A 16,276-nucleotide genomic window follows, 5' to 3' on the forward strand; every position below is an offset into this window, starting at 1 on the left:
TCTAGAATTGATGTGGTCCAAGAAGTGGTTCAATGCTGGGAGGCCATGTGGCCAGATGACGATGTTTTGCCTACGTGACTTTACCGACAAAACCTAAGAATATGAATATAGTCTGGTAAAGGCTTTACGGGGGAGCTTTTGTTTTATCTCTTTCCGCTGACGGAATGCCCCACAAGGACCATGTTTCTACACTAACACAATGATAGAAACAAGCCCTTATCAGTGCCCCCTACCTTATTACAGACCAATTCAGAGCGTATTGGTCACCCCGTGCCCTTTATAAATCTCAACGTTCACCCCACAAAGTCACCATCGCGAGGGGGAAACACAAACGAATAAGCAATTTTTGTTTGCCCGGATTGAAACGGCTGTAGGCCGTATGGACCTGAAAACTCAATTTACCTGTACAAGAATACGGAGTAAACCGTGATGGGTTGACAGCTATGGATTTAGTAACGCGTCCCATACACACACACACGCGTTGGTTCGTGGAAATTATTTAACACGAAGTGAAACGCGTTCTTATATTGATCAAATAGCCCCCTTTATGCTCTGATGTTGATGAATAACCTTTGGAAAAATTTGGCCCATATTATCTCTGGCTAAGTCGCTCCTAACGGGCGATGAGAAGGCTCGCGGATCATGTTGGATCAACTTTGTGAGAGTTAAATTTCGATTTAAAGCTTTCGTGACTGCAGGGATTCATCTTCTTGGTTCTTTCGGTAAAGTCACGTAGAAGGGAAGTAATAAAATAGTAATAAAAAAATGAGAATTATTTTATATTATTATATTATTTTATTATGTTTTATTTGTATTATTTCATTATTTCCCTTCTACGTGACTTTACCGAAAGAACCAAGAAGATTTAGTAGGATGTTGCTGCCACCTGGTGGCCCACGCGTGTCACCACACGCGCTCGTTCTGTATTCCGCTTTCGTCTGTGGGCTCGCTGATTTCGCGTTCAAGGAGATTTAGCCGTCATCCATTGGGGTTGTCATCCTCGCAGCAACAACAGCAGCGGCTTTTGGCTGAAGCCATCGAACAAAAACGGCGGTCGCACCGCGTCGCTTTCAGATGCGCTTCTGCTGGCCGTCTGGAACGCTCTCCCTTCCGATATTAGGAAGCCACTGGCAGCTGTACCAGTGCCGGATGATCGTAGTAGCAAAAGTAGCTACGTATGCTACGGGCCCCGTACTTTCAAGGGCCCCGCGCTAAATGCTTTCAAGCTATCAATCCCGGTTCAGTGATTCTGCACTTGCTCTATTACTATAGTACTATACCGCCTTAAAATTTTATGAACGACTTGCCTTTAAGGTTAGCGATTTGCCGTATTATGTGGCTGTATAGCAAATGAAAAAATAGAATAACTTTACTATGCAAGTAAAACATGTGTTTTAATATTTACGTGTTTTTATTTTTTTTATTTAGGGCCCCTTTATAACATATGCTACAGGCCCCGTACTAGCTTAATCCGACACTGATCTGTGCAACTTTTAAATCAGCATCTGGATTGATAAACTCATTTCTTAGAACTGCCTTTCAAATCCTTTATATTAAGTTCACTTGCTTGCTTGCGCGCTTACGACCGTGCAAATCTTTCGGTCGTTTTTTAACCCACTTCCCGTGATCCAATCGAGCTGACATTTTGCACACAGACTCGTTGTGCGTGACAATTTATTTTCGTGAAAATTTTTTTTTCATATTTAATTTAAAATACCAATGTGATAAAAATGAAACTCTTACTCAAGAAAAACAGAAATGAATAATAAAATAAAACCGATGTCACGCATATAAAGGATTTATAGTGAAAAACTTTGTTTTTACGGGTTAATTTTTTGTGTTTAGTTTGTTGGCCTCCCCCCGCACCCTCCGATTAGCACGGTTTGCCACGTACGGTGCGAAAGAGAGTTCGACACACACACATTCAGATGCCAATGTCGAGGTCTGCTGGCCAAGACGAGAGGGCTTTGGCACAGAGAGAGAGAGAGAGTTCGTGTCGTGTCGTTGTTCCTCCTCCGTTGAAGGAGCGCAGGCCGCAGTGAGATCCATAGTTTGTGTGGCACGACCACAATCGCACTACGGAACGAGGCTTGTCTTTAATGGATCTGTATGTCTCTATGTGTCTCTGTGGGTTTACTATACGTCTATAGTTTGGGTTGCTTTGCCACAATAGCACTATGAATGTGGCTTGTCTTTAATGTGTATCTATGGGTCGCTGTGTGTCTCTATGGGTTTACTATAGGTCTGTAGTTTGGGTTACCTGGCCACATTCGCACTATGAATGTGGCTCGTCTGTAATGGATCTCTGTGGGTCTCTGTGTGTCTCTGTGGGGTTACTATATGGTCTATAGTTTGGGTTGCCTGGCCACGATCACACTATGAATTTGGCTCGTCTTTAATGTGTCTCTCGGGGTCTCTGTCTCTATATGGGTCTCTTTGTGTCTGTTTTGGTCTGTAGGGTTTACAATATGGGCGCCTTCCATAAATGACGTCACGCGATTTTGGACGATTTTTGACACCCCCCCCTTGTCACACAGCGTCACAAAAAGTCAGACCCCCCTCAAATATGACGTCACAAAGCTCTGCCCCCCCCCCCCCCCAAAACAAAACATGCTTCAAATCGCTTTAAACTATTCATTTTAATGTGACGTCACATTTCTCAACCCCCCCCCCCCTTGTCACACATCGTCACAAATGTCTGACCCCTCCCCCGACCCAGGTGCGTGACGTCATTTATGAACGACCCCATGGTCTATAGTTTGGCTTGCATGGCCACAATCGCACCACCGTGGCTTGTCTTTAATGGATCTATATGGGTCTCTGTGTGTCTCTCTGGGTCTCTGTGGGTTTACTACATGGTCCATAGTTTGTGTTGCATGGCCACGATCTCAACCCCGTGGCTTGTGACTTTATTTTCACATTCGTGAAGGAGATGCACGCATCGGCCCGCTGCTGATGTTCTGATGATGCGGGTGATGGTTACACCACCGGCGTCTTCGGGGATGACGAATGTCAAAGCCAGGAGGAGGTGCAATGATGATGATGTTTGGATCTCGAACGAGGTGTTTATTATTCTGGAAGTCTGCGATGTTTCACCAACATATGAACTATATAGACAATTCATAGCTGTCAACCCTGAGCAGTGCCCTACCTTATTACAGGCCAATTCAGACCTTATTGGTCACCCTTGTGCCCTTATAAATCTCAACGTTCATCCTACAAAGCCCGTATTGAAACGGCTGTACTCCGTATGGACTTGAAAATTCAATTTGCCTGTACAAGAATACGGGTACACCGTATGGGTGTTGACAGTTATGAAAATTATTCTATGAAAGATCATCGCTTCAAAACGGCGCCTATTGTACAAAGGTGTGTATTTTATACTCTTTGTTTTTTTCGGTAAAGTCACGTAGGTAAAAATTTTAAATAAATTAAATCACGACGTATCGGGCGCAACACAAGCGTCCTTCTTCAGGGCAAAGAGTGGCCAGAGGATATTTGGCCGAATTCGTAAAGTTTAATGTTTTGTAGAACTTAATTCATAGGAGAGATCTTCTTGGTTCTTTCGGTAAAGTCACGTAGAAGGGAAATAATAAAATAATAAAAATACAACATAATAAAATACAATTCTCACGACGTTTCGGCCACAACGCAAGCAGCCGAAAGAACCAAGAAGATGAATCCCTGCAGTCACGAAAGCTTTACATTGAAATTCATAGGAGAGAGTTTAATTCATAGCAGACCATTTCATTCATATTCGAGAGTTATCGCCATAAGTAATGAGTAAAGAGTTGAATTCGTAGTGAGTCGACATTTAGTGTCATAAGTAATGGGCAGAGAGTTAGTGTCATAAGTAATGCGTAGCAAATTAAGATTAGGTAGAGAGTTAGTGCCATAAGTAATGACTAGAGAGGTGAATCCGTGGAGAGCAGCAGAGGTGGGACAAAGTCATTGTTATGCAAGTCCAAGTCGAGTCGCAAGTCATCAAATTCATGACTCGAGTCTGACTCGAGTCCAAGTCACATGACTCGAGTCCACACCTCTGGAGAGCAGAGAGTTAGTGTCATATGTAATGACTAGAGAGTTGAATCCGTAGTGACTTAGTGTCATAAGTAACGAGCCAGGGGCAGACAGGAGATGCCTTGCCCCCATGAGATTTGTTTTAAACAAGTGTGTCAAAGAACAAAATACTTATTTAAAACAAGGTAAAATTATCTTTATTTTTTTTAATGAAAATCCATTAATTTACGTTCCATGTTTTATTTTAAACACAATTAGGCTAATCGTACCATACCGCCCAAGTGCGACCGTGTGGCTTAGCTTGGCCTGACCTGGCCTAGCCAGGCCTGGCTTAGCCTAGGCAGACCTGGTCTAGCCATTATAACATTAACTCCCTACCTAGGCAGGCCTGGCCATTATAACACTAACTCTCTACCTAGGCAGGCCTGGCCATTATAACACTAACTCTCTACCTAGGCAGGCCTGGCCTAGGTAGGCCTGGCCTATTATATTATAACACTCTCTACCTAGGCAGGCCTGGCCTAGCCATTATAACACTAACTCACTACCTAGGCAGGCCTGGTCTAGTCATTATAACACTAACTCACTACCTAGGCAGATCTGGTCTAGTCATTATAACACTAACTCTCTACCTAGGCAGATCTGGTCTAGTCATTATAACACTAACTCTCTACCTAGGCAGGCCTGGCCTAACCATTATAACACTAACTCTCTACCTAGGCAGGTCTGGCCTAGCCATTATAACACTAACTCTCTGCCTAGGCAGGCCTGGCCTAGCCATTATAACACTAACTCTCTGCCTAGGCAGGCCTGGCCTAACCATTATAACACTAACTCTCTACCTAGGCAGGTCTGGCCTAGCCATTATAACACTAACTCTCTGCCTAGGCAGGCCTGGCCTAGCCATTATAACACTAACTCTCTGCCTAGGCAGGCCTGGCCTAGCCATTATAACACTAACTCTCTGCCTAGGCAGGCCTGGCCTAGTCATTATAACACTAACTCACTACCTAGGCAGGTCTGGCCATTATAACACTAACTCTCTACCTAGGCAGGCCTGGCCTAGTCATTATAACACTAACTCACTACCTAGGCAGGTCTGGCCATTATAACACTAACTCTCTACCTAAGCAGGCCTGGCCTAGGCAAGCCTGGCCTATTATATTATAACACTAACTCACTACCTAGGCAGGTCTGGTCTAGTCATTATAACACTAACTCCCAAACTCCCTACCTAGGCAGGCCTGGCCTAACCTAGACAGGCCTAGCCTAGGCAAGCCAGGCCTGGTCTAGCCTAGCCAGGCCCGGCCTAGCCAAGCCAGGCCTAACCAAGCCTGGCCTTGCCTAGCCACCCGGGCCCGACCTCGGAGCCCCCATCCCCGCAGAGCCCCGGCCATGTCGCCCCTGTTCGCCTGCCGGCTCCTCGCCCCGCTGCTCACGCGCGCGGCGCAGCGCGGCCAGTTCGCTCTGCCGTGCCACAGGGTGAGGAGAGCGCCGAGATCGCGAATCAAATCGATTGCAAAAAGGGGGAAATACTTTAATTGTAAAGATTTAATTCATGTTAACAAACAAACTCGGGTCGGCTCCCGGCCGCCGAGGCCTACCAGCTAGTCGAGGCGAGCGTGAGCGTTTACATTTATAAACAAGTTTTTTTTTGTTAAATAAAATCTGTGAGTTTTGATGTTACGTTCGTTTCACTCGTAGCCGTGTGATGTTCGCGAAAGTGTTTCTTGTTGTGCGGTGGGGAGAGAGAGAGGACGCGAGAGGGAATGGCAGCCACGGCTACAGGCGGGGATCGAACCGGTGACCTCTGCGGGTTCGGCGCACGTGGCCGTCGTGTTGATACTGCCGGTGTGGTGATGGTGATGGTGTGGTGATGTTGCCGATGTGGTGATGGTGTGGTGATGTTGCCGGTGTGGTGATGGTGCCGGTGTGGTGATGGTGTGGTGTCTGTGTGGTGATGGTGATGGGGTGGTGATGGTGTGGTGATGTTGCCGGTGTGGTGATGGTGTGGTGATGTTGCCGATGTGGTGATGGTGTGGTGATGTTGCCGGTGTGGTGATGGTGTGGTGTCTGTGTGGTGATGGGGTGGTGATGGTGTGGTGATGTTGCCGGTGTGGTGATGGTGCCGGTGTGGTGTCTGTGTGGTGATGGTGATGGGGTGGTGATGGTGTGGTGATGTTGCCGGTGTGGTGATGGTGCCGGTGTGGTGATGGTGTGGTGTCTGTGTGGTGATGGTGATGGGGTGGTGATGGTGTGGTGATGTTGCCGGTGTGGTGATGGTGCCGGTGTGGTGATGGTGTGGTGTCTGTGTGGTGATGGTGATGGGGTGGTGATGGTGTGGTGATGTTGCCGGTGTGGTGATGGTGTGGTGATGTTGCCGATGTGGTGATGGTGCCGGTGTGGTGATGGTGTGGTGTCTGTGTGGTGATGGTGATGGGGTGGTGATGGTGTTGATACTGCCGGTGTGGTGATGGTGTGGTGCTGGTGCCGGTGTGGTGATGGTGTTGATACTGCTGGTGTGGTGATGGTGCCGGTGTGGGGATGGTGTGGTGATGGTGCCGGTGTGGTGATGGTGTTGATACAACCGGTGTGGTGATGTTGTGGTGATGGTGCCGGTGTGGTGATGGTGTGGTGATGGTGCCGGTGTGGTGATGGTGTGGTGATGGTGCCGGTGTGGTGATGGTGTTGATACTGCTGGTGTGGTGATGATGTGGTGATGGTGTTGATACTGCTGGTGTAGTGATGGTGTTGATACAAATGGCGTGGTGATGGTGTGGTGTCTGTGTGGTGTTACCAGTGTGGTGAATGGTGTGGTGACTGTGTGGCGTGATGGTATACGTATGGTGAATGGTGTGGTGTCGAGCATAGTTTGGTGTCAGTCTGGCGTCTTACTGGCTTCCTGTGGTATCAGACCGATCAGGTCGTGTGGTATGATGATGTCTGATTTTATTGGTGTGGTACGTGGCATTATGCTTTATTACTCTTTTTTTTATCCGTGTGGTATGGAATGGAGTAAATGATGAGTGGTGTGGTTCCGATGGCATTTGAAGTGTTACTGCTCTGGGTGGTGTGGTAATTGTAGTGTTACTGCCCTGGTGTGGTGTGGTATTTGAAGTGTTACTACTCTGGGATTGTGTGGTAATTGTAGTGTTACTGCTCTGGTGTGGTGTGGTAATTGTAGTGTTACTGCTCTGGTGTGGTGTGGTAATTGTAGTGTTACTGCTCTGGGTGGTGTGGTAATTGTAGTGTTACTGCCCTGTTGTGGTGTGGTAATTGTAGTGTTACTGCTCTGGTGTGGTGTGGTATTTGTAGTGTTACAGCTCTGGTGTGGTGTGGTATTTTAAGTGTTACTGCCCTGTTGTGGTGTGGTAATTGTAGTATTACTGCTCTGGTGTGGTGTGGTATTTGAAGTGTTACTACCCTGGTGTGGTGTGGTATTTTAAGTGTTACTGCCCTGGTGTGGTGTGGTATTTGAAGTGTTACTACTCTGGGATTGTGTGGTAATTGTAGTGTTACTGCTCTGGTGTGGTGTGGTATTTGTAGTGTTACAGCTCTGGTGTGGTGTGGTATTTTAAGTGTTACTGCCCTGTTGTGGTGTAGTATTTGTAGTGTTACTGCTCTGGTGTGGTGTGGTATTTGAAGTGTTACAGCTCTGGTGTGGTGTGGTATTTGTAGTGTTACTGCCCTGTTGTGGTGTGGTAATTGTAGTGTTACTGCTCTGGTGTGGTGTGGTATTTGTAGTGTTACAGCTCTGGTGTGGTGTGGTATTTTAAGTGTTACTGCCCTGTTGTGGTGTAGTATTTGTAGTGTGACTGCTCTGGTGTGGTGTGGTATTTGTAGTGTTACTGCCCTGTTGTGGTGTGGTAATTGTAGTATTACTGCCCTGGTGTGGTGTGGTATTTGAAGTGTTACTGCCCTGGTGTGGTATTTGTAGTATTACTGCTTTGGTGTGGTGTGGTATTTGAAGTGTGACTGCTCTGGTGTGTGGTAATTGTAGTGTTACTGCTCTGGTGTGGTGTGGTAATTGAAGTGTTACTGCCCTAATGTAGTGTAGTATTTGTAGTGTTACTGCTGTAGAATGGTGTGGTATTTGAAGTGTTACTGCCCTGGTGTGGTGTGGTATTTGAAGTGTTACTGCCCTAATGTAGTGTAGTATTTGTAGTGTTACTGCTGTAGAATGGTGTGGTATTTGAAGTGTTACTGCCCTGGTGTGGTATTTGCTTGTGTCTTGGCATAGCGTGGCATCAGTTTGTTATTACGGTTGCCGAGCAGAGGCCAAGAGGCACCTAATTCCAAGCAGCCAGCAACAAACAGCACCGTCAGAGTTGCAATAGATAATCGTGAACAAGTGTCTTGAATTGCGCAAGGTTAAAATAGATTTCGTATATATAATGTAAATATGAAAGAGCTTGCAGAGAGCGATGATAGGAGACAATTCCGGAGCGGAGTCGTGCGAGCGAAGAAGCAGAAAGAGAAACGTTTGTGACCTGCCCGGTTTGGTGGTTCATCACAGCCTGTGCCGCCTTAACCCGGTGTGCGTGTGCGGCGGTGGTATGGCACATGACCCTTGAACTGGTGTGTGTGGCGGTGTGCCATCCGCCCAGTGCGTGCTCTAACTGGCGTGGCAAAGCATGCACGTTGAACTTCTTTCGCACCGCACGCCGACCGACCGCGCGGAATCGGGGATGCGGGGAGAAGTGTCGCGGTCGTGCGGCTTAAACTGGTTCCCCGTGCCGTGGCCACCGCCGCCGCCGCTCTGCCACGGCCCGACCCCCAGAGGTCGCAACCGGGTACCCGATACCCGTACCCTACCCGATACCCGGCTACCCATACCCGGCCGGGTACGGGTACCCGTTTGCGACCCTGGTGCGGCCGGGTACGGGTAGGCCGTGAGTCACTGGTGAGTCACCGTTTGTCACTCATTTCCCAACGTCTTGTCTCTTCTCACAATTCAAGTTCCTAGAATCAACCCACCCGCGCCTGCAACATGGCTTCATCCCAGAGGTCGCAATCAGGTACCCGATACCCGTACCCTACCCGTACCCGGCCGGGTACGGGTACCCGTTTGCGACCCTGGTGCGGCCGGGTACGGGTACGGGTAAGGAATCAAAAGCCGATTGTGACCTCTGCCAACCACCCCCCCCGGCAGACGCTGGTGATTGTGGAGCGCTGGTGGCAGGTGCCGTTGGCGAAGCTGGGCAAGCCCCCGCGGCTCACGTCGCGCCACCGCATCTACCGCTTCGTGGAGGACACCAAGACGCGGCCCAAGGACCTCCTGGAGCTCATCCTGACGCGCCGGGTCCCCGGTGAGACCCCGAGTCCCAAGACTAGCACTCAGGAAAAGGGGGGGGGGGGGGGTGGGTCCGTGGACCGGAGCAGAAATCGGTACCCGCCGGATCAGAAATCGGTACCCGCCGGAGCAGAAATCGGTACCCGCCGGAGCAGAAATCGGTACCCGCTGGAGCAGAAATCGGTACCCGCCGTACCATCAGGAGCAGCCGATGCAATTCATACGGCCAGTCGGAGTGAATCATTTGATAAGTGGGGGGGGGGGGGGTATCGTATAGTTGGCTGTTATGTGGCTGCATGATGGAAATTGGAACCGCTAGAGATGTGTACGTGCGTTGAACTTCTTTCGCGCACCGAACTCACAAGTGAAATATCTGGTGGGGTGCTCTCGGACTAGGGAGTGTTCAGCCACGCTGGAATATTTGGCCGTGAATTCCATTAATTACTGAATGGTAGCTACGGGTGCGAGGAAACCGGCAAGCCTGTAGAGCACCCACCACAGGTTTATACGAGAGGGTGACATTCAAAGCTCCGCACAGATACATGTGGCAGTCCATTGCTGTACTGCCATCTTTATGGTGATGAGGTGTGATGGTCATCATGGTAAAGTGGTGGAGAGGGGGGGGTCAATCCTGCGGTGAGACTGCGCCAGGCATCGTCATCGTCATCACCGCCACCGTCATTATTGGCAACATTGTCATCTTCTTCTTGGCTCTTTTGGTAAAGTCACGTAGAAGGGAAATAATAAAGTAATAAAAAGAAAACATAATAAAATAATTCTCACGACGTTTCGGCCACAACGCAAGCAGCCGTCCTCAGACAGACCTGGTCTTCACCTGATGACGGCTGCTTGCGTTGTGGCCGAAACGTCGTGAGAATTATTTTATTATGTTTTATTATTTTATTATTTCCCTTCTACGTGACTTTACCGAAAGAACCAAGAAGATGAATCCCTGCAGTCACGAAAGTTTTAAATCGAAATTGTCATCTTCATCAATGTATTCATTGCCATCTTCGTCATCGTCGTCGTCATCACCATCTTAGCAGCAACATCATCGTCAGCGTCGTCATCACCATCATAGCAGCAACATCATCGTCAGCGTCGATATCATCATCTCGGCGGCAGCAGCAGCAGCCCGATTGCCAGAACGCACAGCACCGCCGTCATTATTGGCAACATTGTCATCTTCATCAATATCGTCGTCATCGTCGTCATCACCATAGCAGCAACATCATCGTCGTCATCGTCGTCATCACCATAGCAGCAACATCATCGTCATCGTCGTCATCACCATCATAGCAGCAGCAGCAGCAGCAGCAGCGTCCCGATCGCCAGAACGCACAGCACCGCCGCATGCGAGGCGAGCAATGGTCGCTTGCACCCACGATGCACTTGGTCTCCGTCACGTGAACGTGGAATGTGGCCGTCGCGGTTGGTCGCCGCTGCAGGCTACGGGCACCGCGGGGAAGTGGTGCGCGTGTCGAAGCCGTTTGGACGGAACAAGCTGCTCGCCACGGGCCAAGCGGTGTACGCCTCGCCCGAGAACCTGCGCCTATTCCAGGAGGAGAAGGTGAGCGAGTGTGGGTGAGCGGGTGTGGGCGAGCGGGTGTGCGGGTGTGGGTGAGTGGGTGAGCGGCGGAGCGGGTGTGGGCAAGCAGGCGAGCGGGTGTGAGCGGGTGAGCGGATGTGGGCGAGCGGGTGTGGGCGAGCGGGCGAGCGGATGTGGGTGAGTGGGTGAGCGGGTGTGGGCGAGCGGGCGAGGGTGAGCGGGTGAGCGGGTGTGGGCGAGCTGGGGAGCGGGTGTGGGCGAGTGTGTGAGTGGCTGAGTGTAAGGGTGAGTAAGGGTGAGTAAGGGTGAGTACGGGCGAGTGCGTTCGTGGAAGGGTGAGTATGAGTGAGTGGGTTAGTGTAAGGGTGAGTGTGTGAGTGGGTGAGTGTAAGGGTGAGTAGAATGAGTGAGTGGTTTAGTGTAAGGGTGAGTGGGTGAGTGTAAGGGTGAGTGAGTGGGTGAGTGTAAGGGTGAGTATGGGTGAGTGTGTGAGTCGCTGTACTGATCTGTGCTTTTACTTTTGGGACCCCTCCCCACTCCCCCCTCCTTCCCCCCTCACTCCCCCCCACTCCCTCACTCCCCCCCCCCTCAGCTTAACCCGGCTACAGCCAAAGAGGACACGACGCAGACCTGGACTGCACTGCAGGTGCGCGAGACGTCGGCTTGGGGAACCATGGGGGGTGGGGGCGCTGGGGGCGCTGAGAGGTGGAGCCAAACGTATGTCTGTCAGGGTCACGTGGAGACCTCGGGGGTCAGAAAGAGGGTTCTGAATACCGGACCCCATCCGATTATATGGACAGCTCAGCCACGCACTTGGCGCACTGCCATCTCCTGGCAAACTCTTCACCCCCTGGCGGCGTGTTGGGAGTCTCATCTTCGTGGATGACGGTGATGATGATGATGATCGCTGCACGATACACCAACTCATTCCTCCAAGGGGCTGCCTAATAGACCCCATCCTCTACTCCCTCCCTCCGCTCCCTCCCTCCACTCCCTCCTTCTGCTCCCTCTCTCCGCTCCCTCCGCCCTCCCTCCTTCTGCTCTCCCTCCCTCTGTCCTCCCTCCCTCTGCCCTCCCTCCCTCTACCCTCCCTCCCTCTGCCCTCCCTCTGCCCTCCCTCTGCCCTCCCTCCCTCTGCCCTCCCTCCGCTCCCTCCCTCCCTCTGCCCTTCCTCTGCTCCCTCCGCTCCCTCCCTCTGCCCCCTCTTCCCTCCCTCCCTCTGCCCTCCACTCCCTCCGCCCTCCCTCCGCCCTCCCTCCCTCTGCCCTTCCTCCGCTTCCTCCGCTCCCTCTGCCCCCTCCGCCCTCCCTCCCTCCGCTCCTTCCCCCCCTCAGACCATGGAGCATCTGAAGAGCTCTCGCTTTGAGGTGCAGATCAAAGCGGACGCCGAGTGGCAGCTGACGGAGGAGATCGTGCGACGACGGTTCGAAAGAAACGTGGGTGCCTCACGCTCCCCTGCACTGCCCCGATAAGCCCCAGTCCGTTAGCCGGACGGATGGCCAGCGGTTATTGCGGTTCGGCTCGCGACCAGAAGGTCGCGAGGTCAAATGCCGGTCGGAGGTCGAAACGACCGATCATTCTTTCAGGACCAATACAATGAGTACCGAAGATGCACAATCCCTGCCACGTGAATGTGGAATTTCCACCACTGGGCTCCGAGCTGTCAACAGGAAGCCGATCGCCACCCCACATTCCCACCGTGACTTGCTTAGGGCGGCAGTGCCGCGCTGCGCTGATGATTGCTAAGAATATAGAACACATTCCTGCGGAGGGAGCTGGTAGGAACGTTGGGTTGCTCGGTCAATGGCCAGGGTCAACGGCGGCGTGGTGTATTCCGCAAATATGCCCGACTGTGAGGGCGGGCACAAGCCGGCGTGAGTAGGTTAAACGTTGAGTTTTATAAGGGCACCACGGGGTGACCAGCCCCTCCCCACCCAGCCCCACCCCTCCCACCCCCCACCCAGCCACACACCCCACCCTCCCCACCCAGCCCCTCCCCACCCAGCCCCTCCCCACCCTCCCCACCCAGCCCCTCCCCACCCTCCCCACCCAGCCCCTCCCCACCCTCCCCACCCTCCCCGCCCAGCCCCTCCCCACCCTCCCCACCCTCCCCACCCAGCCCCTCCCCACCCTCCCCGCCCAGCCCCTCCCCACCCTCCCCGCCCAGCCCCTCCCCACCCTCCCCACCCAGCCCCTCCCCACCCTCCCCACCCAGCCCCTCCCCACCCTCCCCACCCAGCCCCTCTCCACCCTCCCCACCCAGCCCCTCCCCACCCTCCCCACCCAGCCCCTCCCCACCCGCCCAGCCCCTCCCCACCCTCCCTCCCAGCCCCTCCCCACCCTCCTCACCCTCCCCACCCAGCCCCTCCCCACCATCCCCACCCAGCCCCTCCCCACCCTCCCCACCCAGCCCCTCCCCACCCTCCCCACCCAGCCCCTCCCCACCCTCCCCACCCAGCCCCTCCCCACCATCCCCACCCAGCCCCTCCCCACCATCCCCACCCAGCCCCTCCCCACCCTCCCCTCCACACCCTCCCTCCCAGCCCCTCCCCACCCTCCCCTCCCTGCACGACGGACACAATAATCCCCTGTGGGCTGGTGTAACCAGGAGCTTCCTACCAGTAAAACCCACCGTCTAAACCGCACTTTGCCATATGACCTACGAATCGATGATGTTGACCCGTTTCTCCCGTCGGATGATTCCAGCTGGGAGTCTTCGTGGCGTCCCACGCCCTCAAGCTGCCGGACGAGCCAATCACGCGCTTCGGAGAGTACTGGTGTGAGGTCACGGTAAGGTCACGCTCGCTGCCCACGCAATTAGCTGACCGGTCCGTTCGGCCCCAGTGGGGCGCCGTGGAATCGGGGCGTTTCTGACTTTTGCCCCTTTGTGTTGCAAACGAGTTTCCTTAACCCGGTGGAATCGCAGAGTTTGAACTCAGAATCTCACCAATGCTTGCTCCATTGGATCTGACACGGCCGTTGTGAACACTCCTGAGAGAGGCACACAGCCAGCCCCAGGATCTCATGACAGACGCCGGCTCGGTCACTCGAACTCGGCCATTGTGAACCCACCGATACCCTGACCCATTGTTGGGTGTGAACCAAATATTTATCATCGCCGGCGCAAGCGTCCCCCTGACACAGCCGTTATGGACCCCATAAAAATTAACCCGTAAAAACAAAGTTTTTCACTCTAAATCCTTTATATGCGTGGCGGCTAGAGTCCTCTCGTCCTCTGGCTTGAGATGGCTGCCACCTATGGGTCAGATGATTGTCTGCCAGCATTAAGCAATTGGTAATTAAATATTTTAAAAACATTCCCTAAACAGTGTAAAATTTTGGAAATTTTTCTTTTTCACGAAAATTAATTGTCACGCACAACGAGTCTGTGTGCAAAATGTCAGCTCGCTTGGATCACGGGAAGTGGGTTAAAAAACGACGGAAAGATTTGCACGGTCGTAAGCAAGCAAGCACGCAAGCAAGCAAGCGAACTTAATATAAAGGATTTTAAAAGATTTGGAACTCGATTTGGAACTTGGGATCGCCGCAGTGCCGGCTCTGTCTGTTAGACACGGCAATTTCGAATCCACCGAGACCCCTCGGGGGTAGAACCCATCATCTGAGCGGTGCCGGCTCAACGTACTCAACATTGTGAACCAGCCGCCGTGCAGCCCACACGCCCCGCCCCGCATTTTACTGGCTCGCGTGTTTGTCGCGCAGTTCAACGGCCTCGACACGGTGCGCGTCCCCATGCACGTGGTGCCGTTCGTGCCGCCATCGGAGCAAGGCCAGCGGGATTAGCGTCCAGAGCAGCAGCAGCAGCAGCACCACCAAGAGCAGCAGCAGCATCGTCGGCATCAACGCCAACAGCAGCATCAGGAGCATTGTTGTCAACAGTAGCAGAAGCCGCATCAACAGCGGTAACATCAGCAGCAGCAGCATCATGATAAACAGCAGCAGCAGCAGCATCATCAACAGCATCAGTCACCAACAGCAGCAGCAGCAGAAGCAAAAGTGGAAACACAAGCACCAGAAGCAGCAGCACGTACAGCAGCGACAGCAGCATCAGCATCATCAGCAGCAGCATCAGCAGCAGCATCAGCAGCAGCATCAGGAGTCGGAGGAGATGCCTTCCCCCAGGATATCTCTCTGCAACTCGTCCGTCCAACTTTGACCGCTGCCTCCCAGAGAGTCGAGCAGACTTCCCGAGAATCCCGATTCAATCCCCGAACCTGGTGCATGCGCGCGTGTGTACGTGCGTGTGCGTGCGTACGTGCGTGCGTACGTGTGCGTACGTACGTGCGTGCGAGAGACGCTCACGTGCCACGCGTGGTCGATCGGCGGGCGTCGGGCATCTCTTTCCCAGTGCTCGTGTAAGAGTGACGACGAGATTTGTAGATAATAATAATAAGAATAATAAAACAAATACCACACATCGCAAACAAATGTGACGAGTGGCTCCGTTGAACGCTGCTTTCACGCCGACGGCGTCACGTAACGTGGATTATCGCATCGCAAGATTGCGAGAGGCGGCGGTTTGGGAGTAGGCCTTCATCCAGCAGTGGATCGATCACAGTTGATGATGACGATGACGGTAATCGCAGTGGCCATTAAGGATCCCGTGATGTCATTAGAAAGAAATTCGGACACTGTGGAAAAGCGGCGCCCAGCGTGGTGGCACTGCCGATGACGTCACCAAGCCCCAACCATCACCTCCCGTCCAGCGGCACACGTGGGGGGAAAGAGGCGAGGCTTTGTGTCTCTCTTTCCCCCCCCAAACTCTTTTCGTGCCGTCCGATCGGTCGACCAAGGGAACCGATAATCGGGAGAGTAATCCGATTCCTCGAGTAATCGGGTTTTGATTCCTGACCAGTACCCGTACCCGGCCGTACCCGGGTAGGGTACGGGTATCGGGTACCTGATTGCGACCTCTGGGATGAAGCCATGTTGCAGGCGCGGGTGGGTTGATTCTAGGAACTTGAATTGTGAGAAGAGACAAGACGTTATTCTTAGGTTTTTTCGGTAAAGTCACGTAGGTAAAACATTAAAATTAATAAAAGTAAAATAAACTAGAAAACAAAAATCACAAGTAGTGAACTATTTGTCTTTTGTCACTACTTGTGATTTTGGTTTTTTTATTTTATTTTACTTTTATTAATTTTAATGTTTTACCTACGTGACTTTACCGAAAAAACCTAAGAATATGAATCCTTGCAGTCACGAAAGCTTCAAATCTAGAGACAAGACGTTGGGAAATGAGTGAAAAACGGTGACTCACCAGTGACTCACGGTCTACCCGTACCCGGCCGCACCAGGGTCGCAAACGGGTACCCGTACCCGGGCGAGTACAGGTAGCCGGGTAGGGTACGGGTATCGGGTACCCGGTTGCGACCTCTGGCAGCACGGCTCTTTCA

The 16,276-nt window shown here is 52.1% G+C and overlaps 1 protein-coding gene across 1 annotated transcript; it reads left to right on the top strand.

Moving 5' to 3' along the window:
* Positions 1-5,379: 5,379 nt before the first annotated feature.
* On the top strand, positions 5,380-15,807 carry MRPL9 (mitochondrial ribosomal protein L9). The gene is made up of 7 exons (XM_078880984.1): positions 5,380-5,502; positions 9,173-9,329; positions 10,762-10,883; positions 11,455-11,508; positions 12,197-12,298; positions 13,569-13,652; positions 14,583-15,807. The coding sequence occupies exons 1-7, from the start codon at positions 5,416-5,418 to the stop codon at positions 14,661-14,663; spliced, it is 687 nt and encodes a 228-aa protein (XP_078737110.1). The 5' UTR covers positions 5,380-5,415; the 3' UTR covers positions 14,664-15,807.
* The last annotated feature ends 469 nt before the right edge of the window (positions 15,808-16,276 follow it).

Source organism: Lampetra fluviatilis, chromosome 59 (assembly GCF_964198595.1).
Source record: "Lampetra fluviatilis chromosome 59, kcLamFluv1.1, whole genome shotgun sequence".
In the NCBI taxonomy this organism is placed as follows: domain Eukaryota; kingdom Metazoa; phylum Chordata; class Hyperoartia; order Petromyzontiformes; family Petromyzontidae; genus Lampetra; species Lampetra fluviatilis.